General features: G+C 35.0%; 1 protein-coding gene across 5 annotated transcripts; it reads right to left on the minus strand.

Annotated features, from left to right (window-relative positions):
- Window positions 1-454: 454 nt before the first annotated feature.
- Window positions 455-7,454, minus strand: LOC110661524 (uncharacterized WD repeat-containing protein C17D11.16). 5 transcript variants are annotated; one of them, XM_058150057.1, is made up of 18 exons: window positions 7,250-7,454; window positions 7,050-7,123; window positions 6,389-6,529; window positions 4,975-5,174; window positions 4,590-4,669; window positions 4,416-4,511; window positions 4,224-4,347; window positions 3,985-4,043; window positions 3,809-3,886; window positions 2,772-2,842; window positions 2,593-2,689; window positions 1,940-2,014; window positions 1,679-1,777; window positions 1,353-1,496; window positions 1,244-1,273; window positions 1,089-1,151; window positions 928-1,005; window positions 455-823 (listed from the first exon to the last, which is right to left on the minus strand). In XM_058150057.1, exons 3-18 carry the CDS (start codon window positions 6,505-6,507, stop codon window positions 764-766), a joined length of 1,473 nt encoding a protein of 490 aa, XP_058006040.1. In that variant the 5' UTR covers window positions 6,508-6,529; window positions 7,050-7,123; window positions 7,250-7,454; the 3' UTR covers window positions 455-763. The 5 variants fall into 5 exon arrangements, with proteins under 5 accessions (XP_058006040.1, XP_058006041.1, XP_058006042.1 ...); XM_058150058.1 differs by having other exon boundaries at window positions 6,389-6,494; window positions 7,250-7,450; XM_058150059.1 differs by lacking the exon at window positions 7,050-7,123 and having other exon boundaries at window positions 6,389-6,494; window positions 7,250-7,450.
- Between the last annotated feature and the right edge of the window lie 15,550 nt (window positions 7,455-23,004).

Below are 23,004 nucleotides of genomic sequence, written 5' to 3' on the forward strand. Positions count from 1 at the left end.
TTTAAACAAAAATAAATTTCATTTCATTTTAATTAAAAATTTTTTATTCTTAAAAATTATTTTCTCCAAAAAATATACCATACATATGATTATCCATTTTTAATGTCTCTAAATATATCTCACAGTTATACAATTTTTCAATTTCCTTACAGTGTCAATGCACATACTTACAAAGTCATACAAATGAGAGTCTACAATATTGTTCTCCATTTAAAATTGAGGACCTTGGCTAAACATTGCATGTTCTACCTATTGAATTTATTGAACTTGACTCACCTCCCTTAATGTCTGAATTGGCTTCTTCAACCAATTTCCTCTTTCCCCTTCTTCCCTTCCCAAAAAGATTCCTCAAGAAAGATTATCATCTTGTAGGACGAGAAACCAAAGGGAGTCATGTAATTATGAACAACCCTGGTTAAAATTATTCAACCAGTAAATCACAAAACCACCAACATGAAGTCATCTGTTTTTAAATTAATACACAAAATAATTGAAATTCATCCAAGGTTAAATGGAACACATCTCTACAACATTTTCTATATCTTCATTTTGACCCTTTTTTCTCACCCAAACCAGGAAGGGAAAATTTTTTAAAGAAATTGAAGAAAGAACAGAAAACCTACAACCTTACAAAATTTCATAGCTATGATTGACATTACTTTTGTATGCAATGCCAATCATTTTCAGATAATTACACGTTCCATGTTGGAAAAAAAAAAAGATATCATTCCCTCTCAATCAAGTCTAAGGAATGAGGCCCATTCTACTTGCAGTTGTTCCCAAATCTTCTAGAGATCCCAGCATCTGATGATGTGTCCCAGACCTGCAAATTTCAGTGATGTATGTCACACTATCTACTGTACAATTTCATACATCAGATATCATCAGTGACAATAAAACCATATACTACAGGTTTTTTGCACTCACTTCCAGTTTGCCCTTTGAACCTCCTATAGCAAGCAAGAAAGGACTATCCTCTGAGAAGGAAATAGAAAATACAGCTCCCTGAGAACATTCAGAACAGTGTTAAAATCCAACTCATGAATTTCTAAAACAAGTTGGATAAAGGAGAAAGAAGAATCACATACTGCTTTAGGATTCTTCGATGCTACACATGATGGTTGGTTGTTTGACAAATCCCAAAGTTTTACCTGCACATAATGGGCAGCAGCATTTAAATTATATGAAATATTAATAAACTACAATCTACATGGAGGACTAAAGTAGAAAAAAATATATATACCATTTTATCTGTAGATCCAGTTGCCAGAAGCTGTCAAAAAAATCAGACGCAATATTAAAAATTTAAAACACCTAATTATAAATGAGGTTCAGAACACGGAGATATCTACATTAGGCACAGAAGGATTATAGGAGACTGTGCAAACAGCTTTGTCATGTGCATGGAGGGTAAAACTTGGCTTTGAATCAGAAGTTGAATCAGACTTAGCAGCCCGGATGTCAAAACCTTGGACTGTACCATCTTCAAGACTCACCTAATATAACAGACAAGTTTCCATAAGTTCATTTTAGAGTGAGACCAAGCACAAATTAATTGCATCTATTACAAACTTATGGCACAGTGATGGATTTTCCTCCCTTCTTTCTTTGCTCACAAGAATAACAGGAACTCAAAACTGTAGTAAGACAATCCTAAATGAAATGATGAACCACACACCACAAATGAGTGATTAGAATGCGGATCCCATGCCAAGCTTTCAACATCGGCTGTGACAGACCACTTAAAACCAGGATGTGTAGGTATCCTCCCATCCTTCTGCAATGATAAGAGTATTACAATCAAAACAGAGCATCTCCATCCAAAGCAAATACGCAACTTCCCCACCCCAACTCAAAATTTTAAGTGCTCAAGCTCTCTATTTCTGAGTTCTAGTAACAACCTATGTTAAGACAGCAAAATAAGCATAATTCATATTACCATGACTACTGAATGATCAAAAGATCCACTGAGAAGAACTTGTGGCTCATGATGATTCCATGCAACTGCTTGAACCTGTAAGCAGTAGTACAAAGAGAAATTTTTAACCACATCTAAAAGAACTACTGATATAAAACATCCAGAAGTCTGCCTGTATTATAAAGACCAGTAAAGATTGTTTTATGAAAGAATACATCTGGAGGAATTCCAAAATTGCCTGCTTTTATTTAAAATTGTCTCCAAATATTGAAAGACAGAGTTTATAACTTGGGCGATTAAGATTATCTTAGAAACAGTTGCACAGAAATACAGGCACACTCTCTCTCTCCTTTTTTCAGTGGGCAAAGTTGGTGTGTGTGTGTGTATATATATATATTACTCATGGTTTATATATATATTACTCATGGTTTAACAACGTTCTAAACTTTGTATTTGACAGAGGAATGGACTCATGTCCAGTTCTGTAACCACATGCAGGTTAGCCTATGCGTAGCTGCATGCATAGATTCTATACTCGAGTTAGGAAATTTGATCGGTCAGTATAAACATGAGCAGTTTTACAGTCTCAATAAGTGTGATAAGAAGCAGATAGAAAACAAATGAATCTGGCATAGCAAATGTTTTAAATAGATTGTCAAAATAACTATATTCACCTTGTCTGTATGATGCTCCATGGTAATATCACATTTTCCAGTAGCCACATCCCAAAGTTTGACCTGTCTATCAGCACTAGCACTGGCAAGGATATTCCTGCATTATTATTATTATTATTATTATTATTATTATTCCAAAGAAGCAAGAACAGAACTGGATTCTATAAGATCCAACAAACCTGAACTGTTTATTCCAGGCAAGGCCAAGTACAGAATCAGTGTGACTGCCTTCTTTGTATTTGGTTGATGTCTAACACAGAAAGTTGCAGAATTTGTAAAAGAAGAAAGCATGGGAGAAAAGAGAAGTTTTTATCAGGACCATAACATAATAACTGTTTTGAGGTCATTAACACTGCCAGAAATGGAATGGTAGTTTCAAAAAATTACTCAAATTCAAACATTGTGATGAAAGTAATACCCTGAAGGGTGTACAATCCACACAAAACTCTTTGTTAAATTGAACAGAAATGAACCAAATACATGCCAATAGAAATGAACCAAATATTGGCCATTCCAAGATCCTTTTCATCCTAGATTCTAATTAAGCCAATAAGAATTGAATTGACAGCTCAACTCTAGCAACCATTTTACTAATTCGTAAGTCTTAAGAACTTCATTTTAAACAGTAACTTGAAACATAATTTCCTTAAGAATAACCTCCACCCAAAAATTAAAAAATTCATTTAATGTTCCCAAGGCAGAGTTTTATCAAACATGTTTCATGCATGCTGTACCTATACCTGCATATGACATGCCTGACCTTTTTACAAAGGTATCAGTGCTTGTTTCCGAAAACCAATATTCAAAATTGACTAAGCAGAAAATGAGATGCAATGAATTTATGAGCGTCTCATTTTTATAAAAGTTAATGAACATATGCACGATATTCAGTATGACAGCAAGTGCACAAAAGCTGATAACCACAAACATAAATTCAAAATTTGAATATAACAGCAACAGGCTGCCAAATGGATACTTGTGAAGAAAAATTCACGGATCTATATTAAACGTAATGCAGGCATTCACCAAAGCAGCATGATGCTATTTTTACAATTTCATAGATAGAACAAATAATAATATAGTACTTAAAAATCTCAAATAACTAAATATATTATTATGTATTGTTAATATAAGATATAGTAAATGCATAAGTATTTTGCTAACATAAATAATCCAAATTAAAAGATTAAAATTGTAACAGAATGTAGTAGTAGACCTTCTTTCCTTTTTTTTTCTTCTTCATCTTCTCTTCAGCAACACCACCTAAAACTACAGATGGTTGCACTTCATCAATCTGAGAACAGGGAAATTGTAAGAGATTCTGCAACAATCTATCAATTATATACTTAAGAAACTAGTAGTTTAGGAGAGTCAAATCCATTATCCACATACAATGTCAAGGTCCCATATTTCAATTGAAGGTTCCATTGAACCCACAGCTACAAAATTTCCTGCAAAGATACATAAATATCCATCAATACAACAAAAGCTACAAGATATGTTTGAAGGTATAATACCAAATTGAGATGCAATTATTTTTAATTTAAAAAAAATATAAATGATGAATGCCACAAAAATGAATACACCAGAGAAGTTTGGATGCTATATGACAAGCATATGAGTTGTCATACCTTTTTCTTCCCCCCTGAGTGGACAATCAAGCCATGCTGTACAAAGGGGGAATGCTGACAGGACAATATCATGATGAACATACATGTTTGAATCATTATCAACTGATTCCTCAAATATCCAAACCTGCTTATATATGATAAGTACTTGATCAGAGAAAGAGAGAGAGCAATTTCCAACTAAAATTTACATGCCTCAAGGTGACTGAATTCATCCTCATTACGAGCACAAACTATGACTGCATCCTTCGGTTTAATGGTCATGTCCTCAAGCTCTTCCGAATCATCATCCTGAAAAAACTTGTACTACCATCAGAAGCCAAAGATTAACTACTTCCAGCCAGAATATAAGAAAGTAGTTAAACTTACATCTTTATCCTTTAAATAAGGGTCCATATCGTTGCTTGGATAGTAAAGGTCCCCAAGTCCTGTGCTGAATAGCTCAATGCCTGAGATAAAATAATGCACCATTAATTGTATACCCATTATGACGTTAACTATGTAAAGCAGCCCCACAATAACAACTTTACATAAACAAAAACAGTTCACCAAGAAATTAAAGAACCACAGTTCATCGATTTAATGATAATATCTTCAGCACCAATTAAAAATTCAACAATCAATCCTAACCCTCCAACTAGACCAACAGTGACCATGTACCCCTTTCATTTTTATGTATAGATAAATAAACAAGTAAATATCAGATGCAAAATTAAAAAAAAAAAATAATAATAAGATAGATTCCAGATTATACCTTTATCCTCCTCATCATAATGGTCCATGTCAAGTTCCTTCAAGCCATCGGTTATGTCATCAAATTTGGTCACTGAGTTCTTGTTTTTAGTAGTTCTACCAAGTGCATCTGCTACAGCTAATGCATGGGTTACTTCATCGGTCTGCTTGGCAGTATCAACATCCATATCTTCATCGTTTTCCTCACTGCCACTATCTCCACTGCATAAAGCAAGGGTATCAAAAACATCTTGAATATAATCTTTTTATCACAAAAGCGTAGTCCTATTGCCTATAGAAATAGATAATTTCATTTACAAATATAAAAAATCATAAAAGTGCTGCATCCAAAATGATAATTAAAAAAGACATCACACAACTATCACATTCAACGCAAATGCATTTATATTTTGTTTGGAACCAAATGAATAACAAAGTCATTTCATTTGCTAATGAAATTTATAATAGAATTCATAAATTTATAAATTAATAAAATTCATACGATATGTAAATGAATTATCATGTTTTGTCCATTATATATTAAGAAATATATTTTATTTTGGATGATAAAAAATCATTAGAGAAAATTTCAAAGCTCTATACTTCTTTAGAATTCATTTGCAATTTCTAAAAACTTTGATAGCATTTGGCTAACAAATTCCATAGAATTAAAGATACAGAATTCCAAATGATTTTTTTTTTTTTTTTGGTTTCAAACATGCAATGTCAATTGTCAATTTGCAAATCAATTCCACAATTTTATGAATTTATTTGTTCTAAACAATAATTTTCATGAACATATAAATAAGGTTCAACGATCAAATAAATCTTGAACTTGTGCAAGTTTGCAATTGTATCATAAGCTTTTAAATTTAATTTTAAGTTTTTAACAATTTAGTTCATAAGATACAAATTCTATTTCAATTGTATCCAATTGAATTAGGGAGCGTGCAATAGGTGAAGTGGTATCAAGATGTGCTTCATACATGAAGCAAAATTGTTGACTTAAACAATCTGTGCCCTTTCTAAGCTCTAAAATTGATAACTTATGAATCAAATTGACAAAATTGAAGGATGAAATCATAGGATAAAATTGAAAAAGCACATTAAGTTTGAGATTTATGTGATTGCGATGAGATTTATGTGATTGCTAGCCGATTACAAATACCATCCAAACAGAAACTTCCAGTTGCATCCTACAAAAACATATATAACAATTGTAATAAAATACTAATCCTCATAATGGCTAACTTTCAGGATGGCTTTGCAGTCAAATATTCTCCTAAACCATAGTAATCCACTAATGAATTTACAAGTAAATAAAAATAGAGAGAAAATAAAGAAAATGTAAAACAAATGAAAAATACAAATAATGAGTCATGTGATTCCTTACAAGTAAAACAAACAATAAAAACTATACAGAAAGGAGGAATCACCTTCTCTCTAAAGCACCAGCCTTTATCATTTCTTCAATTTCCTCCTTGCATGGTGGGTCTGCCACTGCTGGGACAGATTTTGCAACCCCTTTGGGCACCCATGATACTGCCGCTATCATTCTTCAGTTCACAGCTACTAATCTAAGAATATATATATTATATTTTTATAAATGCATTAAAGCTACTAATTCATGCTTTAGTAAAGCAAACTAGATGAATAGTTAAGCACCTCATAAACATGGTTTTTAGAGTTATGGACTGAACTTTCAGACCATTTGACCTTAAATTTTACGATTTAATTTATTTTCTAAAATTCAATAAAAAAAGGATCTTCTGAGTAAATTCATATTGTAATCTGCTCAAAATTATAAGAGGCTACTGACTTGAATCTAAATGCAATCAAATGCCTAGTATCCTTGCCTTTCTGTATAATTATAGCGAAGGACCCATAGTACAATAGGCAGGTCAACTCAATTCCAAAACAAACTAATTCTAACAGACCTCAAAAAAGGCTGACAGTCATGAAATGCTCGTTTCTAATGAAGAACCAGGCTAACACTCAGAAATGAACATAAAAAATTAAAAAACAAAATACGAGTCATGTACAAACAGATGCAAATTATTCCTCAACCATTGCTACGGTGATACAGAACTTTTCCACCTTCTCTCTTCCTGTTCAGTAATAGAGGGTCAACTTGAAAATTCCAAACTTTATTTCATGAAGCGCTGCTTAGCCTATATCAACAATCACATTCATAAGCCAAAAGGAAAGAAACCCACTTTCCGTTTGGTAATATAAAGAAAACAGAAAGACTAAAAAGGGAACACAGATTAAATAGAGATAGATAAAAAGAGGCGTACCAATGGCGGCGCGCACTTGCCGGCGGTAATAACCGACGGAATGAAGCAATGAAGTTACGGAATTACGGTGGTGAGTGTTGGGCAGTGAGAAGGATCGGTGGTGAGTGGAGGGAACTTTCCCGGGAGCTAGTGCACTGCGTGGCAAAGGAGGAAGAAGACGAAAACGGCAGTAGGGAAAAGAGAACACGAGCCACTAGGCTTTTGTTTGGGGTGCAAGGAATTAAAAAAAAAGGGAAACAATTGAATTAAAATAAAATTAAATAAATTACGAATAATTATACCTTTATATTTACGGAGGCTACAAATGAATATTAAAAAAAAAATATTGATCTTATTTAATTGTGAAAAATAAAATGTCTTTCATTTGCTCAATATTATTAAGGCAGAATTTCATAATTCCAACATCAATTAAAATTAATTATTCTAAAAATATATTTTTAAGAAAATTATTTCAACAAAACTTGAAAATAAAATTTGATATTTATTGCAATAGTTGTATAGAGAAATAGAAATCAATTGTTTATTATTAGAAAGGCAGCTGTTAGCTGTCACTTATTTTGTATTTATTTAGGGCATTTATTTAGAAATTTTTATGTACATATTTATTCTTACCTTTTGTTGTATGATTCTGGTACAATTTTGGTAGTTTAGCTTAATTAGGAACCTATTTGTTAGCTGTAATTTTTTATATATATCTTTAATTTCTGGGGCAATAAAGATCAGAATTCTTATTCCAAAATTTCTTAGTTCGTTTACATGGTATCAGAGCCATGGCTGATGAAAAGAAAAATGAGAGTTCTGGATCAGGGAAGAAAACTTCTAGTTCTTACACACTAAATTCGAATGACAACCTAGGTAACTTGAGTACCCAAGTTTAGTTGAAGGGCGAGAATTACGAAGAATGGGCGCGAGCTATGCGGACTGCATTGCAGGCCAAAAAGAAATATGGTTTTATTGATGGATATGTCAAGCAACCAGCAGATGACTCACTGAAACTCGAAGATTGGTGGACGGTTAACTCTATACTGGTTTCTTGGGTGTTTAACACCATCAAACCGACACTAAACAGAGGTTCTCGATTGAGAATGGTCCACGAATGCAGCAACTATGATCGGATCTAGCGAATTGTAGGCAGGAAGGTCAACCGATCGTGTCCTATTTCGGAAGACTCAAAACGTTATGGGATGAAATAAACAACTATGATCAGATACCAGTGTATATATGTGTAGGCTGCAAATGCAATCTTACCATTGAATTGGAAAGAAAGCGTGAAGAAGAGAGAGTTCATCAGTTTTTGATGGGCTTGGATGAAGAAGGATACGGAACAGTGCGCTCTAATATTTTGAGCACTGAACCCTTGCCCAATTTGAATCGTGCCTATGCTATGATTGTTCAGCAAAAGCGGGTGCGAACTATGACACGAACCAAGGAAGAAAGAGGCAATCCTATGAGTTTTGCAATTCGAGCAAGTAGTCAAAATTCAGGGGGGGATAAAGACAAATCCTCAATTTGTTCTAATTGCAATCGAGAGGGACATGATGCTGAAAGTTATTTCCAGCTGATAGGTTATCCAGAATGGTGGGGTAATAGACCACATGGAACTTCTGCTGGATGAGGAGGTGGTCAAAAGCGTGGCAATGGAGCAGGACGTAGCAAGGGAGGAGTTGCTCGTGCCAACGCCACACAAGCAACTGGAGTTGATGGTGGCCGTGGAATTGTGACAGATTCAGATCGAAAGGGTCTTAGTGGATTAAATGAAGAGCAGTGGGCTGCTTTGCTGGGCATGTTGAATTCTTGTCAGAATGGTGGCAATGAGAGGCTGACAACTACGCAGAGGATATTTCCTTGGATTATTGACACAGGAGCTTCCCATCATATGATAGGAACGTTGGCATTTTTGAGTGAATTGCGTGACATTATGCTATGCTCAGTTGGGTTACCTAATGGAGAAAAGACCTTGGCGGTAAAAGAAGGAACTGTGTTGCTTGGAGGAGACTTGAAATTACAACGAGTCCTTTATGTGCCAAATTTGAATTGCAATCTGATCTCTGTATCACAACTACTTAATGATTCAAATTTGGTTATTCAACTCACTAACAAAATTTGTGCTATACAGGACTTAAATTTGAGGAACCTGATTGGAGCGGGTGAGTAACGCGAGGGGCTATACTTTCTCAAGGGTGTGACATCGGTACATGCTTGCAAGGTAACTGATGTGGGGTCTTTTGAGCTTTGGCATAAGAGAATGGGTCATCCTTCTTATAAGGTGATAGAGTTAATTCCAGAAGCTAGTAGCATAGTTAGGAAAACTAATAAAACTTGTGAAGTTTGTTTTAGAGCAAAGCAAACAAGAGAGATTTTCTTTCCTAGTGACAATAAAGCTGATGGTTGTTTTGAATTGATACATTGTGATTTGTGGGGACCTTATAGAGTCCCAACTTCTTGTGGAGCAATTTACTTCTTAACAATTGTTGATGATTACTCTCGTGCTATTTGGATATATTTGCTAAATGGAAAACAAGAAGTAGCTTGTGTTCTTAAGAAATTTGTTGTGATGGTTAAACGGCAATTTGAAAAAAATGTGAAAATTGTTAGAAGTGATAACAGAAGTGAATTTATGTGCTTGAAAGAATATTTTGATGAACAAGGGATGTTGCATCAGACTTCCTGTGTAGGAACACCTCAACAAAATGGCCGAGTGGAAAGAAAACATCGCCATATTTTTAATGTGGCAAGAGCCTTGCGTTTCCAAGCAAATTTACCCATAGAATTTTGGGGAGAATGTGTACTTGCAGCCACGTATTTGATTAATAGGACTCCATCTATGTTATTAAATGGTAAAACCCCATATGAGATGCTCTTTGGGAAAGTACCTTCTTACAAACACGTTCGAGTTTTTGGTTGTTTGTGCTATGCACATAATCTGAATCAGGATAAAGATAAATTTGGTAGTAGAAGTCGCAGGTGTGTTTTTGTTGGGTATCCATTTGAAAAGAAGGGATGGAGATTGTATGATTTGGAAACTAAAGAATACTTTGTATCAAGAGAAGTGGTATTCGCTGAAACAGAATTTCCATATGCAAATGAGAAAATAATGGGTGATGAACTCATTAAAAATGGAGTTGAGGAGTTGGGTGATGAAGTTGATGGTTTAGAGAACAACTTGGGAAAGGAGCACAATGAAAGTGTAGGTAGAGAAAGTGAGGTGAATCCTAAAACGGAAGAATTGATCCATGAAAACAGTGAGGGAGTGGATAGAGGTGAAGTTGTTGAAGAGCAACTAGGTAGGGGACAAAGGGCCAAGCAACCTAGTGTTCGTTTGAAGGATTGTGTGACAAACGCCATCAAAACAAGCCCCTCAGTATGCTCACCTTCCCAATCTGATTCCTCAGGTACGCCTTACTCTATAGCACATTATGTGGGTTATGATAAATTCTCTACACAACACCGATGTTTTTTGGCAGCCATTACTACAGGACATGAACAAAGCTCTTATGCAGAAGCAGTTAAGGATGAACGGTGGAGAGCGGCTATGAGAAAAGAAATACAGGCTTTGGAGGATAATGGTACATGGACAGTTGAAAATCTGTCATTTGGGAAGAAAGCAATAGGAAGCAAGTGGGTATACAAAATTAAATACAATTCTGATGGAAGTGTTGAACGATACAAGGCGCGGTTAGTGATATTGGGAAATAATCAAGTTGAAGGCATAGATTATCAGGAGACTTTTGCTCCTACAGCAAAAATGGTTACTGTGCACACCTTTCTTGCCGTTGTGGCTGCAAAGAATTGGGAACTCCATCAGATGGATGTCCAAAATGCTTTCTTACACGATGATTTGGAGGAAGAGGTTTACATGAAGATGCCGCATGGATTTGCTTCTCAATCACCAGGGAAGGTTTGTAAACTCCGGAAATCTCTATACGGTTTGCGGCAAGGACCTAGATGTTGGTTTGCGAAATTGGCTGCATCTCTAAAAGCTTATGGATTTCAGCAATCATATTCAAATTACTCTTTGTTCACTTTTCGAGCTAGGACTGTTCAATTGAATGTGCTTATTTATGTGGATGACCTTATTATCTCCAGTAATGATGTTTCCGCTGTGCAAAAATTCAAGAACTATTTGAGTCGTTGCTTTCATATGAAAGACTTGGGGAAGCTGAAATTTTTCTTAGGGATTGAAGTAGCCAGAAACTCGAATGGTATTTTCTTGTGTCAACGTAAGTATGCGTTGGATGTAATTTCAGAAGTTGGATTACTAGGTTGCAAGCCAGCTAAAACTCCTCTTGAACAAAATCACAAGCTGGCCCTTACCGAGAGTGATGATGTGGATGACCCTGCTCAGTATAGGCGTCTGGTGGGACGGCTTATTTATCTAACAATAACTCGGCCTGAGTTGTCTTATTGTGTGCATATTCTTGCTCAGTTCATGCAACAACCGAAGAAAGCTCATTAGGAGGCAGCTGTTAGAGTTGTGCATTATTTGAAAGGAAATCCAGGTCAGGGTATACTACTGCATGCCAATTGTGATCTCAAATTGTCTGCTTACTATGATTCTGATTGGGCTAGCTGTCCTTTGACGAGACAGTCTTTGACCGGTTATTTTGTTCTTTTGGGTGAATCCCCTATCTCGTGGAAGACTAAAAAGCAACAGACAGTGTCTCACTCATCCGCTGAAGCTGAATATCGGTCTATGAGTACTACAACTTGTGAACTTAAATGGTTGAAAGGATTATTGAATTCTCTTGGTGTGGCGCATACTGAACCTATGAATTTGTATTGTGATAGTCAGGCAGCTTTGCATATAGCTGCTAATCCTGTCTATCATGAACGTACCAAGCATATTGAAGTGGACTGTCATTTTATCCGTGATGAGATATTGAATGGTAACATTCGAACAGATTATGTACGTAGTTCAATGCAACCTGCGAATATCTTCACAAAGGCGAGGGAAAGGATTAGTTTGACTTTCTTCTTCGCAAGTTGGGCATTCGAGATCTCCATGCTCCAACTTGAGGGGGGGTATTGGAAAGGCAGCTGTTAGCTGCCAATTATTTTGCATTTATTTAGGGCATTTATTTAAGAATTTTTGTGTACATATCTGTTCTTACCTTTTGTTAAATGATTCTGATATAATTTTAGTAGTTTAGCTTGATTAGGAATCTATTTGTTAGCTGTAATTTTTTATATATATCTTTGATTTTTGGGGCAATAAAGATCAGAATTCTTATTCCAAAATTTCTTAGTTCTTTTACATTTATATTTTTAAATTTAAATAAATTTTCAAAAATTAGTTAAATTGCTTTTTATATTTATAAGGATTATGAAATGCATATTTTGTTTCTATTCTCTTGGTATAGAGGAATATAAAAAAGTGATTATTTTCTCCATGATCATGCGCTACGTAGATTATATGATTAATAATTTATTTTACTTTATTTTTCAATACAAAGATTATTATATCGACAAAGATATTTTTATCTACTTTGTATTAATCATAAAAATTTAGAAATGAATAATAATAATAATAATAATAATAATAATTATTATTATTATTATTATTATTATTATTATATATGAATTTTTATTAGATTGAAATGTAAATTATATTACATTTTTTGTATGTATAGTTGAGAATTTGGCGTGTGCTAATTTTTTTTTTTTTTGAATATTCTAATTTTACACATTATAAATGTGTTGTAAAATTTTATGTGAAAATATTATTTGTGTTTCTAAAATACTATTATAATTAATATTTCCAAATATGTAAGAGTAATTTTTGTTTTTAAATTAAGGAAACACATTTGTTAAGTAATATATAATCAACTTTCAATATTTAATGATATAATTAATATGATTAGATTTTCATAGTCATAATTAACTATAAATAAATACTCAACTCAACTCAACTCAATTCAACTAAGCTTTTATCTTAAAAATTTATTGGGGTCGGCTATATGGATTCTCTTTCTCCACTCTAAACGATTTTGGGTTAAATCCTCGGAAATATATAATACCTTTTGGTCATGTTGTACTACTCTCCTCCAAGTCAGTTTAGGTCTACCCTTCTTTTCTTTCTATCCTCTAACCCTATGCACTCTACTTGTCTAGCTGGAGCCTCTGTATGTCTATGCTTCACATGTCCAAACTACCTCAATCTCCCTTCTCTCAAGTTATCCTCAATTGGCACCACTCCTAGCTTTTCTCTAATACTCTCATTATGGACTTTATCTAGCTTAGTATGACCAATCATCCACCTTAACATTCCATATCCACAACTCTTATCTTAGACACATACAACTCCTTTATTGCCTAACACTCACTACCATATAGCATGGCCGATTGTATGGCTGTATGGTAAATTTTTCTTTCAACTTATTGGGAATCTTGTGATTACATAAAACTCCCATGGCACGTATCCACTTTAACCATTCGGCTTTAATCCTATGATTAACATCCTCCTCACATCCCCCATCTACTTAAAGGATTGAGCCGAGATATTTAATGTGATTACTTTGGCGTAATACTACTCCATCTAAACTAACTCCTTCCCTATCACCAGTTCGGCCTTCACTGAACTTGCATTGCATGTATTTTGTCTTCGTTATACTTAACTTAAAGCCCTTTGACTCTAGAGTACTTCTCTAAAACTTTAGCTTTCTATTGACTCCTTCTCACGTCTTATCTATCAAAACTATGTCATCTGCAAATATCATGCACCAAGGGATACTCTCTTGTATATGTTTCATCAATTCATCTAGAAATAATATAAAAAGGTAAGGGCTTACAGCTGAACCTTGGTGTAATCCAACTGAGATAGAAAAATCTCTTGTGTCCCCTCCCACTATGTGCACAATAGTTATTGCTCCTTCATACATATCTTTCAACACTTGCATGTATCTAATATATACCCTCTTTTGTTCTAACACTCTCTATAAGACATCTCTTATAACACTATCATAAGAATTCTCCAAATCAATAAAAACCATGTATAGATCTTTCTTCATATCTCTATATTTCTCCATCAAGCTTCTAATGAGAAAGATTGCTTTCATAGTTGAACGACTGGGCATGAAGCCAAATTGATTGGGAGAGATAGAAGTGTCATGATGTAGTCGATGTTCCATAACTCTCTCCTACAACTTCGCAGTATGGCTCTTGAGTTTAATTTCCCTATAGTTTGAGCAACTCTGTATGTCTCTCTTATTTTTAAAAATAGGTACTAAAATACTCATCCTCCATTCATCAGACATTTTCTTTAAGTTTAGAATCTTATTAAACAATTTAGTTAACCATGCCACTCCTATATCTCCCAAACACTTCCACACTTCAATTGGTATTCCATCGAGTCCACAGGCTTTACCTACTTTCATTCTCTTAAGTGCTTCCTTTACTTCTAAAGATCTGATCTTTCTAGTATAATTTATATTCTTTTCTATTGCTCTATAGTCTATATTCATGCTATTACCACTTTGACTATTATTAAAGAGATCATCAAAATAATTTCTCCATATTTCTTTAATGTCCTCATCTTTTATCAACATTTTTCCTTCTTTATCCTTAATGCACCTAACTTGATTGAGATCTTAACATTTCTTTTCTCTCCTCCTTGCTAATCTATAAATATTTTTCTCCCCTTCTTTAGTTTTTCAAAAGCCTGTGTTCTTGCTTAACTAACTACCTTTTTTACCTATTTCTTTGCTATCATGTACTGTTCATACGCCTCATTATTATCACACTTAGGTAATTTCTTATACCATTCCCTCTTTCTCTTCACTGCCTTTTATACTTACTCATTCCACCACTATCTCCCTTTTGAGGGTGATCCATGTCTTCTAGACTCTCCAAGTACTTTTCTACCTACTTCTCTAATCTTTGATGCCATCTGTATCCACATACCATTGGCCTCCACATCCAGCTTCCATGCTTTGTGTAACACCCCTCACTCGTCTACTGTGTAGTCGAGCAAGGTATGCTACATTCGGTGCCGGAGCACCCTATCTTATCTTGTCTTATACCGTATTAATTTAAATTCCATTTTATTTATATTATTCCATGTGTGGGATTTTTTTTTATCACATTTTATTTTTGTGGAGACCCAGATAGAGTATCCTCTATATTTATTAATGTGTGGCGAGTGTAGACTATTTACTTGTTAAAAACAATTTATATCCATTTCATATTTTCATATATCATCTTATTGCTCATATCAATTTTTCCATGCATTATATCATATCATAGCTCATAAAATTTTCAAGAAAATAATTTCATTTCATTCATATAAAATTCATACATTCATATAAAATTCAGATACAATAATTTATAAATTATTTACAATTACAAAATGATTTACATCATTTACTTATATACAATAACCAAAATGCAAAATCTAAATATACATGAGCCCTACCAAAATACACTGTTGAGGTGACAATCTACACTGTAGCAGATTTGGTCAAAATTCTGTCTAGGCACTACCGCTACTGATGCTGCTACTGCTGCTGCTCTCCAGTACCTACGCGATGGGAAAACCAACGAGCTAAGCATAACGCTTAGTGGTTCATAAAATAAAGGAAAAATAACTAAATAATTAAAATAATTATTCTAAGTGTAATTTCATAAATTTCTAAGTCATTTACATATTCTATGAATTTTGGGAGCAAGTAAATTATAAGAATCTTCTTTGTTCATTTATGACATTTAAATCTTATTGCTCATATTTGTGCCCAAGTAACCTATAACAAACTATAAAGACTCGATACACGGGAGTATACTAGTTAAACATCCGTATGTTTAACATGTATACATCTGTTATGTCAGGCACAATAGCCAACGGGCAGGCATAAAGCCAGTAGAACAACCATCTTAGACATATATTGTTTATCAATGATTATTCCTGTAGGCAGTACTGTAATCTGTAGTCCCTAATTGGTATACCAATCGATCCATGCTATATATACAAGTCTAGGTATACTTTGGGCAAATTAATATGATTAAGTATTTATAGTTGTGCTAGTTGTATTTAATAACATTTTCATGTTACTTATGATGGAAAACATAAGTCCCACATGCATATTCATGTCACTTTTATGTTTAACAATTCATTTTGATTAACTTCATATCATATAACAAGTCATTTTATGAACCTTTCTCAAGGTCCAGATTTAATGTCTTAAGTTCACCTAACAAATTAGTCAAGATGTGGCCACTGTTTGGCCACACTTCCTTCGTGGAAGTTGTTCCTCTATGTCTTGTCTTTGCTTTCCTTTTTGATTCATGTCATTTGAAGTTTTAAAACTCAAGTTATGGTCAAATAACCATAACTGATTCCTTAACTCACTCTAGTTCTAGAACCAGGAAGATTTTAGAGTCAATCTTTCCCTAATTATTTAGACATGTTACAGCCACTTTTAGGCCTAATGTTGTTCATTTTCATAGAAGTTGTTACCCTATGTCTTATGATCACTCAAAATTTTGAATTACAATTTTTCAAGTTTTTTAGAATTAGTTATAGCCAATTAACTGGCCTGGACTCAGGTACCCTGTGTCTACAAGATTCTAGGTTTAGGTTAGTGGTTTTGACTCCCATTTTAGGGTTCTTACACTCTATATTTGAGGCAAGTTTCTAAATCAAAGTTGGAGCCCTATCTCTTAGGTTTTCAGAACAATTTGGCTCATCCCATTTGGGATTTCCTAGTGAAAGTTATAGTATAAAAACTGTTCTGGGGTCAAGTGGTGGTTGAGGCAAATTCTAGGATTTGGTGTACTAACTTGTTATAACAATTTGACTTAGTTCCCTTAGGTTCTGAGTCCTGGTCAAAACATAAATATTGTAGATCTATATCTTATAAAAATTTTGGCACTGGTTTTATTGCATTTGCAATTTTGTGGACCAAGTTATAGCCTTTTTTCCAAAACTGGTCAGGTATGCCTAAGTTCAGAATTTCTGGGCAGTTTAGTTAGGGACAGTTTTATTGACCTAACTTGTGCTAACAATTTGACTTGGTTAGAGGCATATTTGGGTTCTATCATCTATTAAAAATGTGCTCCTATGTCTAATCTTTCCAATGGTATAAAAATCAGATCATTCTGACCTTTATAGAGGAAGTTATGGCCAAATGAACGTGTACATTTGGTCATTTTTCTGGGTTTAGGGTATGAACAGCCGGATTCAAGCAAGATTTAGGTCAATTTGTGGACAGAATTTGGGCATAGTTTTTTCATGAAAAATGGAGTATTTTGGCCCTAGTTTCTTCTCCAACTGGCCTCATACCGATTTGGAGCAACACATTTCTAGTTATAGGTCAAAATCAACACTGGACTCAAAGAGTCCCTCAACCTGCATGAAGAGTACACTCCCAATACAATTTCCTCCAATCTCCCAAACTAAAAATTGGCATACATGGCACTTCTATTGATCAACAATTCATCTCAATAAGGTCAATTTCAAGCATAGCACAAAAGCCCCAAAGTTGGGTCAAAACCCTAACTCAAAGTTTACAATCTCATACAATTTCCATCCAATTTAAGTTCTATCATATACCAACTCATCCATCACACTAACAAAACAAATTATTTCATCAAAAATCATTAAATTTCCCTTATTCCTATGGCTGCCGAAAATTCATGATGTTCATACATAGGTATTTTATTTCATTTCCTAGCAATTTCTAACTCCAATTAGGTTCTTAACATAAAATAAAGAGAGAGAGAGAAGAGATACTAGCACTAACCTCTCTTGTGACCCACTTGGAATTGTCTAAACTTCACTAATCTCTTCTTTCTTGGTTGCCAATAGCTTTGCCTAGGTGTAAGATTAATTTTTAGTGAAGGGATCTAGGGTTTTTATGGTAAGAAAAGGAGAGAAATTAAGCTTTTGAAGAAAAACAAAAATGGTTGAAGAAGCTTTCTAAGGTGGTTCGGCCAACTTCTTGAAAAGGAAAGAAGATGAGTCTTTTTAATTTAATTAAGTCAATTTTTTCTCCTTTTATATGTGTTTATCTATTATCCATTGGCTAAAATTTTTAATGTTGTTTTTATGACATCATGCTCATGTAATATTTCACTTATATTTTTATTTCCTTTCTTTTCTTTTCTTTTCCCTTTTTCATTCCATAATTCATGATTTAAATTTATTTTCAATATTTTATTCTTTCTCATTTCGATTGACATTTAGGTCAAAATTTATCTCTGAGGTTGAAATGACCAAAATGCCCTTCGTTAAGCTTGTCGGGTTATAATTTCTCTTTACCGATTGGCTAATTTCTTAAAATTTCTGTGACATTTTTAATATCATTTGTACCTCAGTAAATTTTCAATTAAGTCCCAAAAATTATTTCTTGGGGTTCCTCGCGAGTCTGGGGTTGGCAACTGTCTTTACAGTCGCTTCCCAGTAAGGTTACCCATCGCTGTGACTCCGGCTTATTTAACTCATTTGTAATTCATTTCTTTTATTTTTCTTAATTTTTCTTGGTCTTTATTCAGTCAATTTATGCCTCCTCACTCTAGTTCAAGTGTAGTTCCAGACATCCTAGCTATCTGAACAGACATTAGTTGTCAGAATAGTAAAATGTATGAACTACCTAAAGTGAGAACGTTACAATTCTCCCCCTCGAACTTTGCTCAGTGTAAATAGTCGAGGAACTACTATCTCCTTGTCTCTCCACTTTTCTGTGTTATTATTCTTCACCTTTCCCTTAGTTTGTTTTACTAAATCTAGTTCTGCAATCTTATCTTAATTAGTTCTGCACCTATCTTCTTTCATCTCATATACAGGGTCTATCAATATATATGTACTAAAGTATTATAAAAAGAGAATATACCTCTACTAACATCTGCTAGATCTAGCTCCTCCCGAGCCATGGCATATACTCGAGGTGCCACTCGAGCTTCAAGTCGCTCAATCGTCTCAGAAGCTGGTCTCTGTGAGGTACCCATCACCTCTGGCCTCGTGGGTCATCTACTCCTCTAGGCTGTGGGGGCGGATCTCTCTGTCTATGGTAGAGCAGTGGGAGCACTCCTGTGTGGGCAATCTCATAAGAAATGATATATAGACCCACATTTAAAGCATCCTCTAGTCAATAATCGGCACTCTCCTCTGTGCCTCCTCCCACAATGGGTACACTCTGGCACTGGGGTTGATCCCCTTGTTACTGTGCCAGGAGAACTGGCCATAGATACTCCATACTGGCCTTTCAGACCCTTGGACTTCTTACTAGCAGAAGTCGGCATGCTAGACTGCCCTGGTCCAGATCCTCTCTTACACTGCTATCTCTCTGAGTTTGCTCATCATTTCGTACTCTCTCTACATTAAGAGCTACAGCCACTAACTATGAGAAGTCTGTATACCCATGTGCCATCACCAGAAGTCTAATATTATCCATCCTCAAACCTACGGCACTGGTCTGCCTCTGTAAGCATTATCTCTCGGGCATATCTACCTATCCTCACAAACTGCCTCTCATACTCATAGACCGAAAGCTGTCTCTGTCTCAATGTCAGAAACTCTCTCTTTCTGGCCTCTAAATACACGTGACTAATACACTTCTTGTTGAACTCAGCCAAGAAGAAGTCCCAAGTAAGCGCTGTCAGTTGTACTGCTCTGGACACCGTATCCCACCATTGGTAGGCTTCCTCCTGTAGTAACGACAGAGCGCACTCTAGCTGCTGCTCTGGTGTGCAGTGTAACTGTTTCAACACTCTCTCAGTTCACTCTTGCCAATGCCCAGCAGTGGCTGGGTCATCCTCCTTCATACCCATAAAGTCGACGGTCCCATATTTTCTCAACTTCTCTAGTGGGGATAGCTGTACAGGCTGTGGCTGTAGCTGCGGCTATGGAATGGCTCCGGTATCCTGGCGAAGCATCTGAGTCATCTACTCTAAAAATACCTGCTACGCTTTACCTGCAGCACCACGAGATAACTCCTATCTCCTCTTTCGCCCCTGACTACGAACAGGTGTATGATTACCAATCTCCTCCTCCTCAGGTCTGTAAGACCCTTCCTCAGAAGGATCGGACTCCATCAATCCTATAAAACAAACAAAGAACAGATCTGCATTTGTGTCACATCGACTCCTATATAAAGGCTCATGCACGTTATGCACACTATATCTTTCTATCTACCTATGCCTAAGAATGCCTAAACATTTGCTCTAATACCAATAAATGTAATATCTTTCACCCGTCTATTGTGTAGTCGAGCAAGGTGTGCTAAATTTGGTGCCGGAGCACCCTATCTTATCTTGTTTTATACCGTATTAATTTAAATTTCATTTTATTTATATTATTCCATGTGTGGAAATTTTTTTTTTCATCACATTTTATTTTTGTAGAGACCCAGACAAAGTCTCCTCTATTTTTTATTAATGTGTGGTGGGTGTAGACTATTTACCTGTTAAAAACAATTTATATCTATTTCATATTTTCATATAGGTGTAGACTATTTACCTGTTAAAAACAATTTATATCTATTTCATATTTTCATATATCATCTCATTGCTCATAACAATTTTTCCATGCATTATATCATATCATAGCTCATAAAATTTTCAAGAAAATAATTTCATTTCATTCATATAAAATTCATACGTTCATATAAAATTCAGATACAACAATTTACAAATTATTTACAATCACAAAATAATTTACATCATTTACTTATATACAATAATCAAAATGCAAAATCTAAATATACATGAGCCCTACCAAAATGGACTGCTGAGGTGACAATCTATACTGTAGCAAATCTGGTCAAAATTCTGTCTAGGCACTACTGCTACTGATGTTGCTGCTGCTCTCCAATACCTACATGATGGGAAAACCAACGCGCTAAGCATAATGCTTAGTGGTGCATAAAATAAAGGAAAAATAACTAAATAATTAAAATAATTATTCTAAGTGTAATTTTATAAATTTCTAAGTCATTTACATATGCTATGAATTTTAGGAGCAAGTAAATTATTAGAATCTTCTTTGTTCATTTATGACATTTAAATCTTATTGCTCATATTTGTGTCCAAGTAACCTATAACAAACTATAAAGATTGGATACATGGGAGTATACAAGTTAAACATCTGTATGTCTAACATGTATACATTTGTCATGTCAAGCACAAAACCAGCGGGCAGGCATGAAGCTAAAAATAAAATCAGGCACAATGGCCAACAAGCAAACATAAAGCCAGTAGAACAACCATCTTAGACATATACTGTCTATCAATAAGTATCCCTATGGGCACTACTGCAATCTGTAGTCCCTAATTGCTATACCAATCGATCCATGCTATATATATAAGTTTAGGTATACTTTGGGCAAATTAATATTATTAAGTATTTATAGTTTCATATTATGTGCTAGTTGTATTTAATAACATTTCATGTTTCTTATAATGGGAAACATAAGTCCCACATGCATATTCATGTCACTTTTATGTTTAACAATTCATTTTGATTAACTTCATATCATATAACAAGTCATTTTATGAACCTTTCTCAAGATCCAGATTTGATGTCTTAACTTCACCTAACAAATTGGTCAAGATGTGGCTACTGTTTGGCCACACTTCCTTCACAGAAGTTGTTCCTTTATATCTTCTCTTTGTTGTTCTTTTTGATTCATGTCATTTTGAAGTTTTAGAACTCAAGTTATGGTCAAATTACCATAACTGAATCCTTAATTCACTTTAGTTCCAGAACCAGGCAGATTCTGGAGTCAATATTTCTCTAATTATTTGGGCATGTTACAGCCACTTTTAGGCCTAATATTCTTCATAGAAGTTGTTACCCTATGTCTTATGATCACTTAGAATTTTTAATTATAATTTTTCAAGTTTTTTAGAATTAGTTATAGCCAATTAACTGGCCTAAACTCAGGTACCCTGTGTCTAGAGGATTCCAGGTTCAGGTCAGTGGTTTTGACTCCCATTTTAGGATTCTTACACTCTAAATTTGAGGCAAGTTTCTGAATCAAAGTTAGAGCCCTGTCTCTTAGGTTTCCAGAATAGTTTGGGTCATCCCATTTGGTATTTCCTAGTGAAAGTTATAGTATAAAAACTATTCTGGGGTCAAGTGGTGCTTGAAGCAAATTCCAGGATTTGGTGTACTAAATTGTTCTAACAATTTAACTTAGTTCTCTTGGGTTATGGGTTCTAGTCAAAACACCAATATTGTAGATATATGTCTTATAAAAATTTTGGCACTGGTTTCATTGCATTTTCAATTTTTTGGACCAAGTTATGGACTTTTTGCCAAAACTGGTCGGGTATGCCTAAGTTCAGAATTTCTAGGCAGTTTGGTTCTGGATAGTTTTGTTATCCTAACTTGTGCTAACAATTTGACTTGGTTAGAGGCAGATCTGGTGTAACAGCCCAATCCATCTCTAGTCAGTATTGTCCACTTTAGCCCGTGGGCCTCACAGATTTGTCCCTTGGGAGATTTCATTCCCAAAAGCGCGCTGACCAGGTAAGGAAGGCTCCCACATATATAGCCCAGATCTTTCCTTCCCATTTTCGATGTGGGACACAAATCCACCCTAGTGTGTAGCTGGTTAAACAAGCATGTCCCAACCCCATCCCTGGGTCGTGATGAGCCCACCAGCTTCTGCCTGGTGCGTCCTTGAGCCACACACCGTACTAGAGGGAGTCCAGCTCTGATACCACAATGTAACAGCCCAATCCATCTCCAGTCAGTATTGTCCGCTTTGGCCCGTGGGCCTCATGGATTTGTCCCTTGGGAGGTTTCATTCCCAAAAGCGCAC

This window comes from Hevea brasiliensis, chromosome 7 (genome assembly GCF_030052815.1).
Source record: "Hevea brasiliensis isolate MT/VB/25A 57/8 chromosome 7, ASM3005281v1, whole genome shotgun sequence".
In the NCBI taxonomy this organism is placed as follows: domain Eukaryota; kingdom Viridiplantae; phylum Streptophyta; class Magnoliopsida; order Malpighiales; family Euphorbiaceae; genus Hevea; species Hevea brasiliensis.